Source organism: Enoplosus armatus, chromosome 17, assembly GCF_043641665.1.
Source record: "Enoplosus armatus isolate fEnoArm2 chromosome 17, fEnoArm2.hap1, whole genome shotgun sequence".
In the NCBI taxonomy this organism is placed as follows: Eukaryota; Metazoa; Chordata; class Actinopteri; order Centrarchiformes; family Enoplosidae; genus Enoplosus; species Enoplosus armatus.
The window spans coordinates 9163946-9180169 of record NC_092196.1 but is presented as its reverse complement, the minus strand read 5'-3'; the positions used below and the strand labels follow the sequence as shown (position 1 = coordinate 9180169).

General features: G+C 40.6%; 1 protein-coding gene across 1 annotated transcript in view; it reads left to right on the top strand.

Annotated features, from left to right (window-relative positions):
• Positions 1 to 16224, top strand: part of cacna1aa (calcium channel, voltage-dependent, P/Q type, alpha 1A subunit, a) — a 77171-nt gene that overhangs the window by 21818 nt on the left and 39129 nt on the right. Inside the window, exons 4-21 of the mRNA XM_070923983.1 lie at positions 2858 to 2949; positions 3816 to 3968; positions 4528 to 4715; positions 6912 to 7015; positions 7285 to 7400; positions 8520 to 8564; positions 8712 to 8795; positions 9403 to 9609; positions 10247 to 10359; positions 10494 to 10606; positions 10702 to 10833; positions 11067 to 11139; positions 11483 to 11600; positions 11998 to 12065; positions 12252 to 12358; positions 12593 to 12622; positions 15128 to 15178; positions 16017 to 16185. Of these exons, the coding sequence (XP_070780084.1) occupies positions 2858 to 2949; positions 3816 to 3968; positions 4528 to 4715; positions 6912 to 7015; positions 7285 to 7400; positions 8520 to 8564; positions 8712 to 8795; positions 9403 to 9609; positions 10247 to 10359; positions 10494 to 10606; positions 10702 to 10833; positions 11067 to 11139; positions 11483 to 11600; positions 11998 to 12065; positions 12252 to 12358; positions 12593 to 12622; positions 15128 to 15178; positions 16017 to 16185 (1963 nt within the window). The remainder of the gene's footprint in view (positions 1 to 2857; positions 2950 to 3815; positions 3969 to 4527; positions 4716 to 6911; positions 7016 to 7284; positions 7401 to 8519; positions 8565 to 8711; positions 8796 to 9402; positions 9610 to 10246; positions 10360 to 10493; positions 10607 to 10701; positions 10834 to 11066; positions 11140 to 11482; positions 11601 to 11997; positions 12066 to 12251; positions 12359 to 12592; positions 12623 to 15127; positions 15179 to 16016; positions 16186 to 16224) is intronic.

Below are 16224 nucleotides of genomic sequence, written 5' to 3'. Positions count from 1 at the left end.
TGTTTACCTGTGTGTGTATGAAGTTAAGTGTATAAGATGTACTGTGGACAGCATCTCTCTCCCTGACAAGGAAGAAATTGTTTCCCAGTGGTTATTCCAAATGACCTACTTTCCAGTGTGCATACGTGAATAAAATTATTCTCACTCAACATGTTTGATCCCCAACCAGTGCCTGTTTGCTGTGCAGATGTGTGTGACCGTGTGTATGTACTTTTGTCATGTATGTGTCTATTTTTATATGTGTATGTGTGTACATGTGTGTTTGTCTGTGTGAGTTGTGATACATTTACATTAAAGAGAGAAGAGAGAAGAAAAAAACAATCAATCAGGCTCCTCCCTTGGCCCTGTTACCAAGGTGATACAGAGATTCTATCAATGAGCCAAGGTCCCTGTTGCCATGGAAACACTTATGAATGAGAAAGGGCCCAGTAACCGTGGAGACGGTGTGAATGAGGAACTGCCTCATCGGCCTGACACTGTTTGTCACGGTGGATGCTGTTTAGAAGCTTTATCTCTGTCATCATATTATCCTTCATCATCATCGTCGTCATCATCGTCAGTGTTATCATCATCAGCATCATTGTTATCAGTGTTACTACAATATTCATATTCACGTCACAGAAATAGATTACATAAAATAATGTGTTATTGCAGCAAAAGGATTTTACTGAAATGGTTTCTGTATTGCATCCCCAATAATAACTCACAACTCATTTGTCATATACATGTGTGTGTGAACACCAGGTATGCGGGTTATTCCTTTCAGAAATCTCTAACTGTCAGCGGCATTCAGCTGTTTCTCCACACATGCATTCACACCCATACACCTCAGTTTATAAGCTTAAAACTATATGTTCCCACATTTTGAACATGGAAATCAAAAGGCTGGCTAACCACCATCTTATTTATAGTTCTCTGCTGATCTCTCAGTCTAAACTTTGTTACTTGTTCATTATTTTGACAATATTTTACCCTTGTGCAATGTATATACTGTATTTCGCCTTCCTCTCTCCCATTATTGCTATCCTCAATTGCATCCTGTGTTGCCATGCATCTTCAGGCTAATGTATCCTTGCACAAAACACTAAATCCTTACCTGCTTTGTGGGTGACGTTGTGTAGCTGAGCCTGCACTCTGATCTCCAGTGAAGCAGAGTTCTCAACAATTTAATATTGTTAAGAGTAGCACTATACATTTATTGAAAATACAACAATGTGTCAGAGTAAGACAATGCCGTTAGTATTATGTAAATTATTATGTTAATCACTTAATTGACATCCTAATGATTTACGTAATACTTACTACTTACATATACACATAACATAAACAATTTTGTTTTGTTAAAAATCCCTATTTGGCTATCAAAAATTGTGACCAAGATATGATGGACTAAGCAGGACATTTAACCGTTAAAATGAACTTGATAGTGCTCCAAAGTTGACAAAATTCATAATGGAGACAGAGTTTTTAGATTACCTCAAACATATCTTTGGCATTTTTGAACTGCAATATCTTGTTAATTATTGGCCCCTATATACGCTGATACCAGTACAGGATATCGGCAATAAGATAATAGTGGATGATATTTTAGGACGATTGTAGTCTAGCTCTAATGTGTATATCATTTCCAGTAATACATCTGAATGTTTTGTATTTCTTTGCACATGTCAGAAAATAGAATTCAGTGAGTTGCTCAAGGGTACGTCTGCATATATTTTTTTTTACACACACATCTAAAGTACAGTGTTGCCTCGTGACCAAACCAGGAACCTCTCAGTTACAAGTCAGCCTCTGATGAGGCATTTGATATCACACAATGTCATTACAAGGACCCTACACTAGTGATGGAGCACCTACCACTGGGGGGCTTCCTGGTAATGCAATACAGCATTCAAAGCCACAGCTGAGTATATAGATCCTGGGTCGGTGTTACTTTTCCCTTCCTGCCAATTTTGTAGGTTTCCAACAAAGCAGGCTGACTTCAAACCTGTGATTAAGGCTCTGCTGTGTCACTGGGCCTCTTAGTGGAATAGAGGAAAGTGGAAATGTGTCAGAGAGACGAAAGAGAGAGAGAGAGAGAGGGAGAGAGGGAGAGAGAGAGAGAGAGAGAGAAGTGGGAAGGAGGATGATTCACATTGTGCGTCAGACGAGGGCACTGACTGGAAGTCTGGCGGCACAAGGGAACATCTTAACCCCCTCAAGTACACACATACACACACATTCTGTTTACAAGTCTTTATTCAGATGATGAGTGGTGATGCAGGTGCTGTAACACACATATGCACCACAACGCGTTTACTCTGCAGTCTGGCGGCGGCTTGAAGAGAAACATTTTAAACGTACCAAGAATGAAAATAGGCAGAAAAAAGCAAGTCAGCATCTCTGATTCTCACCATCTGGCAGAGCTCCCTCTCTCTCTCTTTTCCTTTCTCTCTTTCTCACTCTGTCGCTCCATTGCCTCTAACTTTCTCTCTCTGCTACCCTCCCTCTTTGTCCTCCCGTCTCCCCTCTCCTCCCCATCACTCCATCTTTTCATTTTATAGTCCCTATAGTCGTCCTGATACAAAACAGTCTCCCTTCAGCCCATCCCTCTGTCGCCCTGATACACTTCTCTGTCCTACTTCACTTGTCAGCTCTATTGATCAGCTCAGCTCTTACAGGATTTACATACAGTGCTCACCCAGTTGCTTGTAATGACCTGGCATGGGTTTGTGTTAAAGCGTGCATGTGTTTGTAGAAGTGTGTGTGTATGAGAGAGAAAGAGGAAAACAGGGAGAGACTGACAGTGACAAGCCTAGACTAGCTTAAATATTGATTGCCTGTGCACACTTTTGTGCATCTGTCTCTTTCCCAATAGGATCCTGTCCACTGTGGGCTCAGATTTCGACTTGCGGACCCTCAGGGCTGTGCGAGTACTGAGGCCCCTCAAACTGGTGTCCGGCATTCCCAGTAAGTCAAAACTCTTCATTTGAACTATGACAATGGAAAATAAAGACGTTCTGCTGTTTTTGCTATCCATGCCTTCGTCATTCCTTAGTTGAGAAAAGGACATTTCTTTAAGTGCAGAACAGTTTCAGATTTTATTGGAGGATCAAAATAGCACGGAGAAGCATTTTGTGTCAAGGTTTTATGCAGCTTCTGTGTTGTTCTGCATAATGCACCCAAAGTGTTCCAACAAAAGTGGTTCTTCTATGCACTCGCTGCTCCTTTTTTAAAATGTTATAGTGGCAGTAGTGTTCCGGCACCACTGCAGTGTTATTAATAGCTTGGACGCCACTACAGGACTGAACAGGCAAACCGAGGCTTACTCATCATAAAAGTCACTAAGCTTTCTGTGAAAACCAAATTCGAGTTGCATTCCAATATGTGCAATGTTGTCTTTGAGACCTGACAATATATTTAGCGATCACAGGTTCAATCCCTCCATCACATACTGTGGTGTGTACCAGGTAACAGGCAGCCTCCTCCACTGGGTTCAGTAAAATGGTTAAAAGTGGAATCTGAGAGTCCTGGTATTGGTGTGTGATATAGTCATAAACCGATGGTCTTATCGTATCTATAGTTTTTCAATTTCAAACCGTTATTTTCATCATGACAACACTTAAAAAAAAAGGACCAGCTGGTAGTGGAGGACATGAAGGGATTTCTTTTAGTTAAACTGCTAAATAATTATGGGGAGGAGGGAGAAGGTTTCAGCTTTTTGTCTTTCAGATCAGTTGTACCCAATTGTACTTGTTGAGAACATATTGGAGAGAAAACTGATGATAGATAATGATAATTGTAAAAATCCTAATTGTATACACTGTGTCCTCCAGGCTTACAGGTGGTGCTCAAATCCATCATGAAGGCCATGATTCCTCTACTGCAAATTGGCCTGCTTCTTTTCTTTGCCATCCTCATGTTCGCCATCATTGGCCTGGAGTTCTACATGGGCAAATTCCACAAAACCTGCTTTGACAATCACACAGGTAAAGGAGTGTGTGTGTGTGTGTGTGTGTGTGTGTGTGTGTGTGTGTGTGTGTGTGTGTGTGTGTGTGTGTGTGTGTGTGTGTTTGTGTGTTTGTGTGTGTGTTTTGCCAATAGTGCAGTCAGGATTAATTTGCTAACTGTTTGCCCTGATGAAGACCGCGCCCATTCCGCTTGAGGTAGACTTTAAATAGTCGCAGTGCTAAAATTAGAAATGCAATTTAGTTCAACAAAATAAAGTTTTTGGCATTAAATTGTTTGTGGAGATTATCTACAAAGAATTCAAGTTAAAAACATGTAGTTTGTTGGCCTATTGACAATTTATGATGAATCTCAAATATCTATATAATACAAGCAGGTTAGCCTGTGTCCTGACTATTTCATGTCGCCTATACCTTGTTTTTTGTAGGTTGTTCCCTCATATGTTTAATTCTAGAAAGTAAGGGTCTAAAACATTTTTGAGCCAATGGGTAGCACTTGCTATTCTTACAAAACAAACAACATATTTGGATATGTGTGCCTTTTGTTTTGAAACACCTCCCCACTTTCACCCATTTTCAGACGAGATTCGAGAAGAGTTTCCATGTGGGACCGAGCTTCCGTCACGGCTGTGTCCAGTAGGCACCATGTGTAGAAAGTACTGGCTGGGACCAAACTATGGCATCACCCAGTTTGACAACATCCTGTTTGCTATTCTCACCGTCTTCCAGTGTATCACCATGGAGGGCTGGACTGACCTGCTCTACTATGTATGTACTGCTGAACAGGATTTGGAACACATTTACACACTCAGCGACCACCATGTTATCCACTTCAGGCAAACGGAGCATGTGTATAGAAAGCTATGCATCTAGCAAAGCAGGAATGAAAGACATTAATGAAACCAGTTACTGTTGAAGGGATTTTAAGAATGGTCTACTGGGTAACCAGTCAGTCAGTTGAGAGTTGCAGATATTTCTCTGAGAATAGAAAGGATCATTCAAGTGAAGAGGATGATAACCCAGAATGCAAAACCCATCAGTCTTTGTCATGGATGGGCTGGACAAACACCGTAGCCCATTAATTAGATTCAGAGTGGAAATTATACAGTATCAGTTTATTTGCCATGTTGACCCTGTTTCTAAATACAATGCCTTGGTTTGGCATTAGTATTTCCATTATTGTCATATTTGGTGGACATTTTGTGTGGATATAACTACCACACCATATCTGAAAAAATGCAAAAATTAACTTGGTTCTTGTGTTTGTCCAACATGTCTGTCGATAGTATTTTCTCTCTAAAGTCTTAGGCTGCACAACCAAACCCTCCAAGATGATTTTGTCTCATAAAATACTAAAATTCAAGTGTTAAAATGTCCAATGATTTTCACCTGTGCACCCTGTGCGCCTGCCCATAAAATAGGCACCAGGTCTTTAACAGTGTCATTACTCATGCCCAAGACTGAATAGTTCCCTGCTGTCAGTGGCAACGGTTGCTAGGAGACCAGAGGTAGATGAGGGTCTTTGAGTGTTACTGTAGTCGTCTCTTTTCCCATCTCGTCTCCACCTCAGTCCGTCTTATTCTTTCCTTCTTTCTTCCTTCTTTTTTTTCTGTCTTTCTTAACGTTCTCTCCTCCCTTCCTTCCTCTCTTCCCCTCTCACTCTGTGTCTCTCTCCCTGTGTCCCTCCTTCCCGATGCTGCTCTATATTTAAAAGGGCCTGTTCAGCCCAAGTTATTCTTGCAGCTGCTGGGGAGGGGAGCGATAAAAGTTTAATGGTAGAAAAAAGGGTCTGCGGTACATTGGGTACACAGTGGCAGTACCAGCTTACAAGCAGGAAGAAGGAAAGATGGAGGAAAGAGGAGACAGGAGGACGATAGACAGGGAGGCTATGAGAAAGAGAGGGGAAGAGAGGAGGTGGTCTGGAGGTGGGAAAGGGGAAAATGAAGAATCAGTGTCGAGGCTGATCTGTGACGGTGAGGAGGAATGTAAAGATTGCACAGAAAAAGGTAGGGAGGAGGGAAGGTAAGAAGGTAGAAATGAAGGAATGAACACATGAACAAACCAAATGAATGAAATAAGGATGGGAAAAGCAGGAGAAAATAGTCCCAAAGAAGGATGCAAAAGGAAAGAGAAAACAATAAGGAGTTAATAAAGAAAATGGAAGGAGAGTCTGGACAGTAGATGGTAGAGACAGAGAGGAGAGACTGAAGCATTTGTTATACATTATTTACTCTACACTGAGCAGCTAAATAGAGTGGCAGATATGCATTTACTTATTGAAATGACTTAAAGCAAAATCATGTCAGCCCCCCCGTTGTTTATATTTCCAACAGCGGTGGACTCCACGTTTGAGTGCACTGGACTCTATTTTGTTAATGGCCACATTGTCTGGACATTTAATAATGATTTTAAGGTACATTTTCTACATGATGTTCCTTTAATTGTATGAATAGCTGTTAATAGTGAGTGTTTAAGACACATACCATGTGTGCAGTACCTGGATGCAAATAAATGCCCCTTAATTTGACAAGCAGGCCTCATACATTGCAGTGATATTTTCTTGTAGTGCACCGGTGCCGAGACAGACATTAACATACCCATAACTTTCAGCACAGACAGACCAAAACATGTCATTACAGTTGGTTCATGCAGCCGTCATTCTACCTGTGCCTGTTTCACGGATTTGTTCTACATGTCCTAAACCAGCCCACAGCTTACCGTAAAACTGGTCATAGATATTATATATTTTTCTTTTGATGGAGTCGCAAAAATGTTTAATGTCTCATTCGATCAAATATTTGGTTGTTATGAGTCGTGGCAAATTTCCCAGTGCCCACTTTAACAAACTGTTAACCAAGTGACCTTTCTGTTAGCTTAGATGTTATTATATCGGGTTCAGAGGCGAAGAGCAAAACATTGATCACTCTGTCTGATGTCTGTGTGTGTGTGTGTGTGTGTTTCCAGAGCAACGATGCCTCAGGGAGTGCATGGAACTGGATGTACTTCATCCCCCTCATCATCATCGGCTCCTTCTTCATGCTCAACCTGGTGCTGGGTGTGTTGTCAGGGTAAGTGTCTGTTCGTGGGCTCGTGCTTGTCACAAAGACAGTGTAAAGGTTGTTTATTCGTATTGTTTCACCACATATACATTGATAGATTTCAAAATTGATTTAAAAATGTTTGTAGGTAATTCTATGTATATCACCCAAAAAAGGTGTCTACATTAAAAGTGTGTGTGTGTGTGTGTGTGTGTGTGTGTGTGTGTGTGTGTGTGTGTGTGTGTGTGTGTGTGTGTGTGTGTGTGTGTGTGTGTGTGTGTGTGTGTGTGTCCCTGCAGGGAGTTTGCCAAAGAGAGAGAGCGTGTGGAGAACAGGAGTGAGTTCCTGAAGCTCAGAAGACAGCAGCAGATTGAAAGGGAACTCAATGGTTATCTAGAATGGATCTGCAAAGCTGGTATGTACACTATACTGTATGTGTGGTTCATTTTTCTCACTCAAAGACACATTAAACCATAAAAACATATTGCAAAATATCGTAGTTCGTTTTGTCCCCAAGTTTTCAATCATCAATCCATCAGGCATGTTGCTGATATTGATAATGCGTTTATTATTAAAGACTGTCATAATAGTTTTGATAAGTTAAAATGTACTATGAAGCAGCTGCAGGAAATGATGAGCTATAGTTACTGGGGTAATATTTGCTTAAACAGTTATGCTGAAGTTGTTTTAAAGCAACGTGGAAATTCTTTGTGTCGGTCAGGTAACATAAATTATCTTCTGTATGTTAAATTGCAATTTATTTGCAAATCTGAGTTTTGTAGTGAAGTACAGTACTGTAGTTTGAAGCACAGTGAACCCTTTGCAATCACGGCTCACAACCAAACTATTCAAATATGACGCTTGAATTATCAGACACGCTTCATACTGTAGCAGCTGTATGTAGATGTATTTTCTTTGTGGTGTCACCTCTTGCCTTTCACATTATACCAATTCAATACTTCAGTGGTGCATGTCTCCTGGAACATGATTTACCCCCGTGGGGAGGTAAAGTATAGGTATAGCTCTCCTCACAATGTTATAGAAACAAACTTGAATTATAACACTTGTGCAGTTAAATGTATGTGGACAGCCTTGATTTACGTCGCTGTGGATTAAAGACCCTTGTTTGATGCTTGGATAGAGAAGACCCGTTGTTTGCCCGTAGTTCTCTTTCTCTCTCTCGTCTTTTTACTCTGACCCCTCTACTGAGGGCAGGAAAGATGTAGAGAAGATAAGAGGAATGGAGGGTTGGATGTTGGATGTTGGAAGGAGCGGATGAAGGGGCAGATCGAAAGGACAGATCTTTGATCTCCTTGAATAGACAATCTACATAAAAACAAGGAAGCTAAAAAACAAAGGAGGGAGGGATGAGTAACAAGCACAGGTGCAGGCCAAAGACTTTCCAGTTTTAATTAAAATGAGAAATGACAATTGATGATAAAAAAAAAAAACAGACTGACAGATATTGTGGATGTCATCAAAGATAAATTTGATGTGGCTGTATACTGTATTAACATTTTTGTGTGTTTTGTAGAAGAGGTCATCTTGGCAGATGATGACAATGAAAATGATTATGATGGTATGAGTTTGCAGATTTTTTCAAACCGTGTTTGTGCATGCGTGTATGGAATTTTCTTTAGAAAGGACACTAATGCATTTAACACATTCATGCATACCAGCACTGTTGTGTTATAGATTAAACACACTTGCTTTTTTAATATTACAGGCTCCCGCAGGAGAGCCACAAAGAACCATAAGAGCAAAGCTGAACTTCTAAACCCAGAGGAAGGGGAGGGAGATCTGGCAGTAGGTAAGATACATGCTCTCTCTCTCCCTCACACACACACACACACACACACACACACACACTCAAAGGCAAACCACAGGAACATACAGATGCTATCTTATCTTGCATATCAGCATTACCTGACCCACCTCTCCTTCCCTCTCCTTCCCTCTCCTGTCCTCCGCTGCTCTGCACTTCTCTCCTCATTTCCCGTCCCCAACCCCTCTCATTTCCTACCTTTCCTTTCTCTAACCTGCCCTTGTTACCTTCTCCCTACTTCTCTCCCCCAAACCCTCCTTCTTCAGACTTCTCATGCAGAGCAGTTTTTACATGCTATGTAGTGTTTTCCACAATCTGCTAAGAAGAGCACAGATCGTAATGCTACCAAAACCGATTAATGCATCAGTAGTTACTTGAAAATAAAAACAGATATACAAAAAGTCAGTGCTAAATATACTTCTCCTTGTTAGTCTAGACAGACATGTAAAGATGGTGGTAAATGAATTGCTTCATATGAAAAGTGACAAAAAAAGGAGCAGATGATCCTAAATGTACACAACCATACCAATAAACTGCTGTTTACTTTATTGTAAATCTAATAATATACCATGTGCCTTGCTTACCCTTCCAGGGTCACCTTTTGCCCGTGCCAGCTTGAAGAGCTCCAAGCTCGAAGGATCAACTTTCAAGCGGCGTGAGCGACGGCTACGCTTCTTAATCCGACACATTGTTAAGTCCCAGGCCTTCTACTGGACCGTACTGTGTTTGGTGGGCCTCAACACAATGTGTGTGGCAGTAGTGCACTACGACCAGCCAGATCCACTTTCAGATTTTCTATGTGAGTAGGAGGGAGGGGGATACATGCATACTTAGTGCAAGCATGCACAGATTATCTCCACAAATGCACAAATACTCATTACAGATTACTGGAAGGGAGTGGGTGAGCAAATTCTTAAGTAAATGTGACTAAATCCATGAAAGAGCTGACCCAACCAGTTAACACAAGCACATCCAAACATACAACATCTTCCTTTCGCACTGATTATCTGTGTGTTTCTCTCTAGTCACACTAGACACTCACAAATGGGATGAAATGAGAAAAAAAAATGTGTTTCTGGATTGGTTCAGTGTTTTATAATTTACCCAGATGGTGTAACCCAGGCAACAACAAGACAACACAGTGAGAGGTTGAGCTTAGATGATGACTGAAAACATATTTTTGCACATTTCAATTACAAAGAATTTTAATGTATTTGATACAAATTATAGATTTCTTTGCAAACACAAATGACAAAAATAGCATTATTTATTTCATAAATGATTGTATCATGAAACACTGCCCTTCTTTGCGAACATGGATGGATTGGTGGGTGGATATTTTACAGATACAGGTTGAAGGATACAGGGATTGATGGTCTCCTCTCACTATTGAGCTTCCCCTCGTCCTCTCTTCTTGTCTTCTTCCCTCCATGTAGATTTTGCTGAATTCATCTTTCTGGGGATATTTTTGACGGAGATGTTTGTAAAGATGTATGGCCTGGGCAAACAGGCCTACCTCAACTCCTCCTTCAACTGCTTCGACTGCATTGTGAGTCCCACACACACACACAGTTAGACCTTACACACACACAAACAAAAATGCATTGATGACTTGCTGATGTGTGCACATGATTTACTCATGATGAATGGCCACATGTTTGCATATGCTTGTATCTGTATTAGGTGATATGTGGCAGTATATTTGAAGTTCTGTGGTCCATCATCCAGCCGGGCACATCGTTTGGCATCAGTGTGCTACGAGCTCTCAGGTTATTGAGGATCTTCAAAGTCACCAAGTGAGTCTACTTTATTTTAGTTTTTATTATTTCTTATTTTAATGGACATCATTTTACACTCAGTTAAACACACACTCTCTGTCTATTTCTGTCAGGTATTGGGCATCTTTGCGTAACCTCGTCGTCTCTCTGCTCAACTCCATGAAGTCCATCATCAGCTTGCTCTTCCTGCTCTTCCTCTTCATAGTTGTCTTTGCCCTGCTGGGCATGCAGCTCTTCGGAGGACAGTCAGTGCTGTTTTCCTTTACCTTGGCTTTCCTTTACCCCCCCCCCCCCCCCCCCCCAACTTCCTTTTAGTCCTCATTTGATTTTCTACTAAGAGATTGGTTTGTGTTCATTGCCAGGTTGGCTAAGTCATTTTTTGAGTAGTTTTACAGGGAAAAGAAATGCTTCTGCGTATTTGCCCTCACACTTCTCTTTTCCATCTCTCTCTCCCATGTGATTTTTTTTCCCCTGCTAGGTTTAATTTTGAAAATGGCACTCCTCCGACCAACTTCGATACCTTCCCCGCAGCAATAATGACAGTGTTCCAGGTGAGCAGAAGAGATGATATAAATGGGAGGAGGGGAGGGAGAATGGTGGGAGAAGACGAGGGCTGGATTAGGACTAAACGATTAAAGGACTAAAGAGGATTTACACACAAGGAAGTGATATAACATGTAGAATACTTTTGAATTATTAAATGTCATTAGTCAAAAGGATAATTGTGCTAAAGCTTGTCTACATGTTTAATGTGTGTATGTGTGTGTGGGTGACTGTTTGTTTTCACTATAGCATTTGAAATGAATACATTTTGTGTGTGTGTTTATGTACGCTATATAAAGCATAATTGATTATCACATGGGTATGCGTACTTGTACTTTGTGTGTGTGTCAGATCCTGACCGGTGAGGACTGGAACATGGTGATGTACGATGGCATCAAATCTCAGGGCGGAGTCAACAAGGGCATGGCCTTCTCTGTCTTCTTCATCGTACTCACACTTTTTGGCAACTGTATCCTTTGACAGAGAAAATGCAAAGAAGCACACATGCGCACTCACACATATACTGGAAATAAAGACATTTGCAGTTACGTTTTAAATGCTAGTTTTAGTTTCTGACTTAAAACTGAATACACAGCTATGCAGATGCAGATACATGTGTACATACACAGATACTGACACTTTCTAGTTGATTTTAATCAAAACAGATTGGTAAGGGATCTGTGACCAAGATGTTATTGTAACATGAATGCTATGTTATGTTTCAATTATTGTATCATCTGTCCAACAGATAATTCTTTCAAGATATACAGTGTTTTAGCCAATTGTTTAGTCAATTACTGTATATTCATGCTGTAAACGTGTATACAAACTCCTACATGCTGGATTTCCTTTAACTCTGTGTTCAGACACTCTTCTGAATGTGTTCTTGGCTATCGCTGTGGACAATTTGGCCAATGCACAGGAACTGACCAAGGTACACTATAGTACCTACAGTCTACAATTTTACTTAAAATCTCAGTACCATTTCTTTTCTGAACACTAAAAATCAAACAAGTTATGCTCCTCTGCTCAATTAATTCCTTCTGTTTTCCTCATTTGCATTATTCCCATCTCATTCATCTCTTGTTTTTGATTTCCTTCCTAATCTCTCTTTCTGCAGGATGAACAGGAGGAAGAGGAGGCTGCCAGTCAGAAGATCGCACTGCAGAAAGCCAAGGAGGTGGCTGAAGTCAGCCCGCTGTCTGCTGCCAACCTCTCCATTGCAGCGTGAGTTTCTGTCTCTATTACTGTTCCACTCTCGTTTTTGTATCCATTCTAAAACTTTTTCACACCAGGCAGGAATTTTAGGGCAGAACATTTGCACATATCTTTAAAGAAACTCATTCAGCAACTTGGAGTCAAGCACCTATGCAAGATTCAGCACCTTGCACAGTACACTGCACTAACACAGGGAGTTTTTGGAATGAGGAAAATTGTTTTAAACCTCTGTCATCTGTTTAGGTTTGGACCCTTACCACATCACTTCATCAGGTATCAAATGGTGATATTATTTCAAAGAGCTTTTACACCACAGTTTATGGACAGCGGGCCTCACAGGGCATGGCCCATATTAAAATACAGACCTAAAGCACACTCCTTGATGTTGCTCAAGTTTGGAACCATGCCGACATTCAGAAATGCCGCTTAAATCACCCCTGATATAATTTCTGTTTAAAAAGAAGGACTGTGTTGTCAGTGCTGCAAATTGTTGACTAAATTACTGTCATCCAGAGTATTTTATTTTCCATTTTTAGTTTAAAGTGGAACAATTTTACACCAGACTAGGTGTGGGAAGACTATATGCAGAAATTCTGCATGTAAAGTTTTTGTGTATTTTCACCACCTTTTCTCATCACAGTGGTGTGAAACCGCTTTTACTCTGCAGTCTTTTATGTGCACATTCAGCCACATTGTCTCATCAATTCCTCATCAATACAATAACAACTAAAGTTCTTTCAAATATAGCCTTGCTTAGAATAAAGGATCATCCATTTTTTACATCCAGGTAGACATGCACAGTTAAAGCTGTGGTTTTATCTGACAACAGTACATTTACTGATAGTAAACATGCATGTATTTATCCTTCTCTTTTCTTCTTCTTTTTATTTCTCTTTGTCACACTCTTTTGTGCATATTAACACACACACACACACACACACACACACACACACAAGCCAGTGTTGGATTGATCTGGGCCAGCCCTTCTCTGGTCAGGAGAGTCAGAGTCTTTGATCTCTTTTCTCTGTATACACGGGGGTCTTTCCTTTCACTCCTGGCAAAGTTCACACACTCTCACTCATAGAGACACACACACGTACCACACTGTGGTCTGTCCCGAAAAAAAGCACAACAGGGGAGCCCAAGTCTGCTCAGAAATACCACACACACAACACGTACACACAGTTCTGACCTTTACGGCTTTGATACACCAGCCTCTGCCCATTTTATATCACACACACATTATCAAACATGCCCAAGAGGTGACGCTCATAACATGTTCATCACGTTTCTTGTTACTGTATGTGCTGTATGTACTGTACTTCACCGTGCTGTGAGCATTTGTGTCTGTGTATCAGTAATCTTTATTTTACAGAAGTCCTATCAAGGTTAAATATTTATTTTTCAGTACAATGCACATGTATCTGTGTGTGTGTGTGTGTGTGTGTGTTTGTGTGAAAGAGAGAAAGAATGTGTGTTGTTTTGGTTAGAAAAGCTACGCTTGCATACTGAACCAGTATCCTGCAGCAAACTAAACTAAACCACACCTACCAAGAAAACTAATCACCTGCACATACTGTACACTTTACTTGAAATAAACTGCGTATCACAATACTAGCAGTGTAGGACTGCAGATTCCACTGTAAATCCAAATCCCTCATTTCTGTAGTACAAAAAAAGAAAGACATTGAAATTCCAATGGAGATAGTTGTTTTTCCAAGCATTTTAAACTTGGGAACATCAGTGGTGCATGAAGAATCTCTTAAGAAGATATTCTATGGTGGATTCAGGAAGGAGGCTACCATGAAAGCTACATAAAACCCATGGAAAACAATTGTAAGGCTACATAACACTAACTAGTACTCTTAAAATGACAATGCTGTGTACCCTTAAACATCCATACTGGATTGACTTTCACTACTGCGTTTTCTGTAGTTAATGCACTGCAGCTTGTGATACATTATGCTGAACTACCTTTTCCATTTAGCTTTGCTGTCCGCTAAACTGTTAGCATGCTCTATACAAAGCATTACATGTTGTCATTAGTTTGGTAAAACTTTGTGTAACCCCTTGTAGGGTTTATCTTCTTCAGCACAGGCTGACAGTAGGAGTACATCACATCTTAAAGTGCAATATTTTTTGCAATGTTTAGACAAATCACAATGACAAATGCATGTTCTCCTGTATGGTGAACTCATGGGACTATAAAAGAGGAGGAATTTGGAATGAAGGAGGAATAAATGACTGTGATAGTGGAGAAAGAAAAGGATACGTGGATACTGTACAGACAAATAGGAACATCAGAGATAACGCTAGGAGTTGAGGAAGATATTGTAAAAGATGCCAAGAATGATCAGGACAGAACAGCAGTAGTCACACAGGGTAAGTGAGTGATGCAAGAAAGATGAAATTTGTGAGATTGCAAAAAGGACAGTGAAAAATAAATAGGATTGTTTTAGATTCACAGATGGAACAAACTGCAGAGGTGAGTGTGTTTTGTGTGTTTGTGTGTGTGAAGGGTTGCATTCCAAAATGCTGAATCTTTTGAGGTAAAAATGTTTTGAGATTTGTTCAGCTTTTGCATTTTAGGAATATATTTTACTTATTTCTAAGTAATTCGTAATTCCGTTTTTACAGCCCTTATTTTTTTTTGAATAGTGACTATTTTTCAGGGTAGGCAGTGTGTTTTTTAAATGGTGGATGGATAGCCCATTTTGGAATGAAATCCTCCTTCTGTTCTTTCGTGCCATCTCACTCACCAGCTGTTTCCCTCCTCAGCAACAAAGTACACAGTGAGTGTCACAACGCTACCGACCCCTTTCTGGACTGGTATTTATTTATTTGTTTATTCATTTCTGAATCCCTTCTGTTTATTGACTTTACAACCATTCCTTGCTTTCTTTTGTGTTTTAGAACACCCTCCTTTCCTTGTTCCTTTGTTCCTAACTTTTTTATGAAGTACATACCTGGCTTTCTTTAGCTGTTATTTGTGTTGGCTCATTTTCAAGAGTACATTTTCTGTTGCCTGCACCTCGCAGTACGGCTGTTGCTTTACTGTGGTTGACTTATTGGCCCTGAGAGAAAAGGGAGTTAAAGTTGATTGCTAGTAGAAGTTTTGGAGGGTAAGAGAGGAGGTGGTCACTGACAGTTTTTGGATGTTTCTGTATCAAGTAGATAAAAAGACTGTTCAGTCACTGTAACCAATAACAGATTCTTGTGATCACTGTGACTTTGTCATCTATTTGATTAAGCTCGGTGGGGATTTTGGGGTGCCATTTCGGATTTTTCTCCTGCAGAAAGCCTTTGTGTATACTTTAGTTTGGGTAGGTTAATTATAGATAAGAAATTATGACCTTGCCTCAGTGTTATCCTCCATTTTGTGTCCCCACATGGTTTACCAAAGTAGGGCTGTCCTGCCCGATGCTTTGGCAAGCTGTGTAGACACCCAGATCCTTGTTCCATAGCTCCAGCCAAGTGACCCTTTAAATGTCTGTGGCCCCCAGTGTGTCTTTATGTCCTGGCTATTTTATGTACTTATACTTTTGGTGTTGGTTTTCACATCATTCTCATGGCTTTGTGTGTATATTTGCACAGCAATACATGTCTTTAAACAGGTCTCTAATGCTGTCAATCCCCTCCTCTCTCTCCACCTTGCTTCATTTTGCAGTAAGGAGCAGCAGAAAAACCACAATAAGGGGATCAATAAGTCAGTTTGGGAACAACGCACCAAGGAGCTGAGGAGGCAGACTCTGGTGTCCAGCCGCGAGGCCCTCTATAACGAGCTGGACCCTGACGAGCGCTGGAAGGCAAGGGCAGGGAGGGAGGAGCACAACAATGTAAAGGACAAGGCAAACAAAGGCCCCTAGACTTGTGCT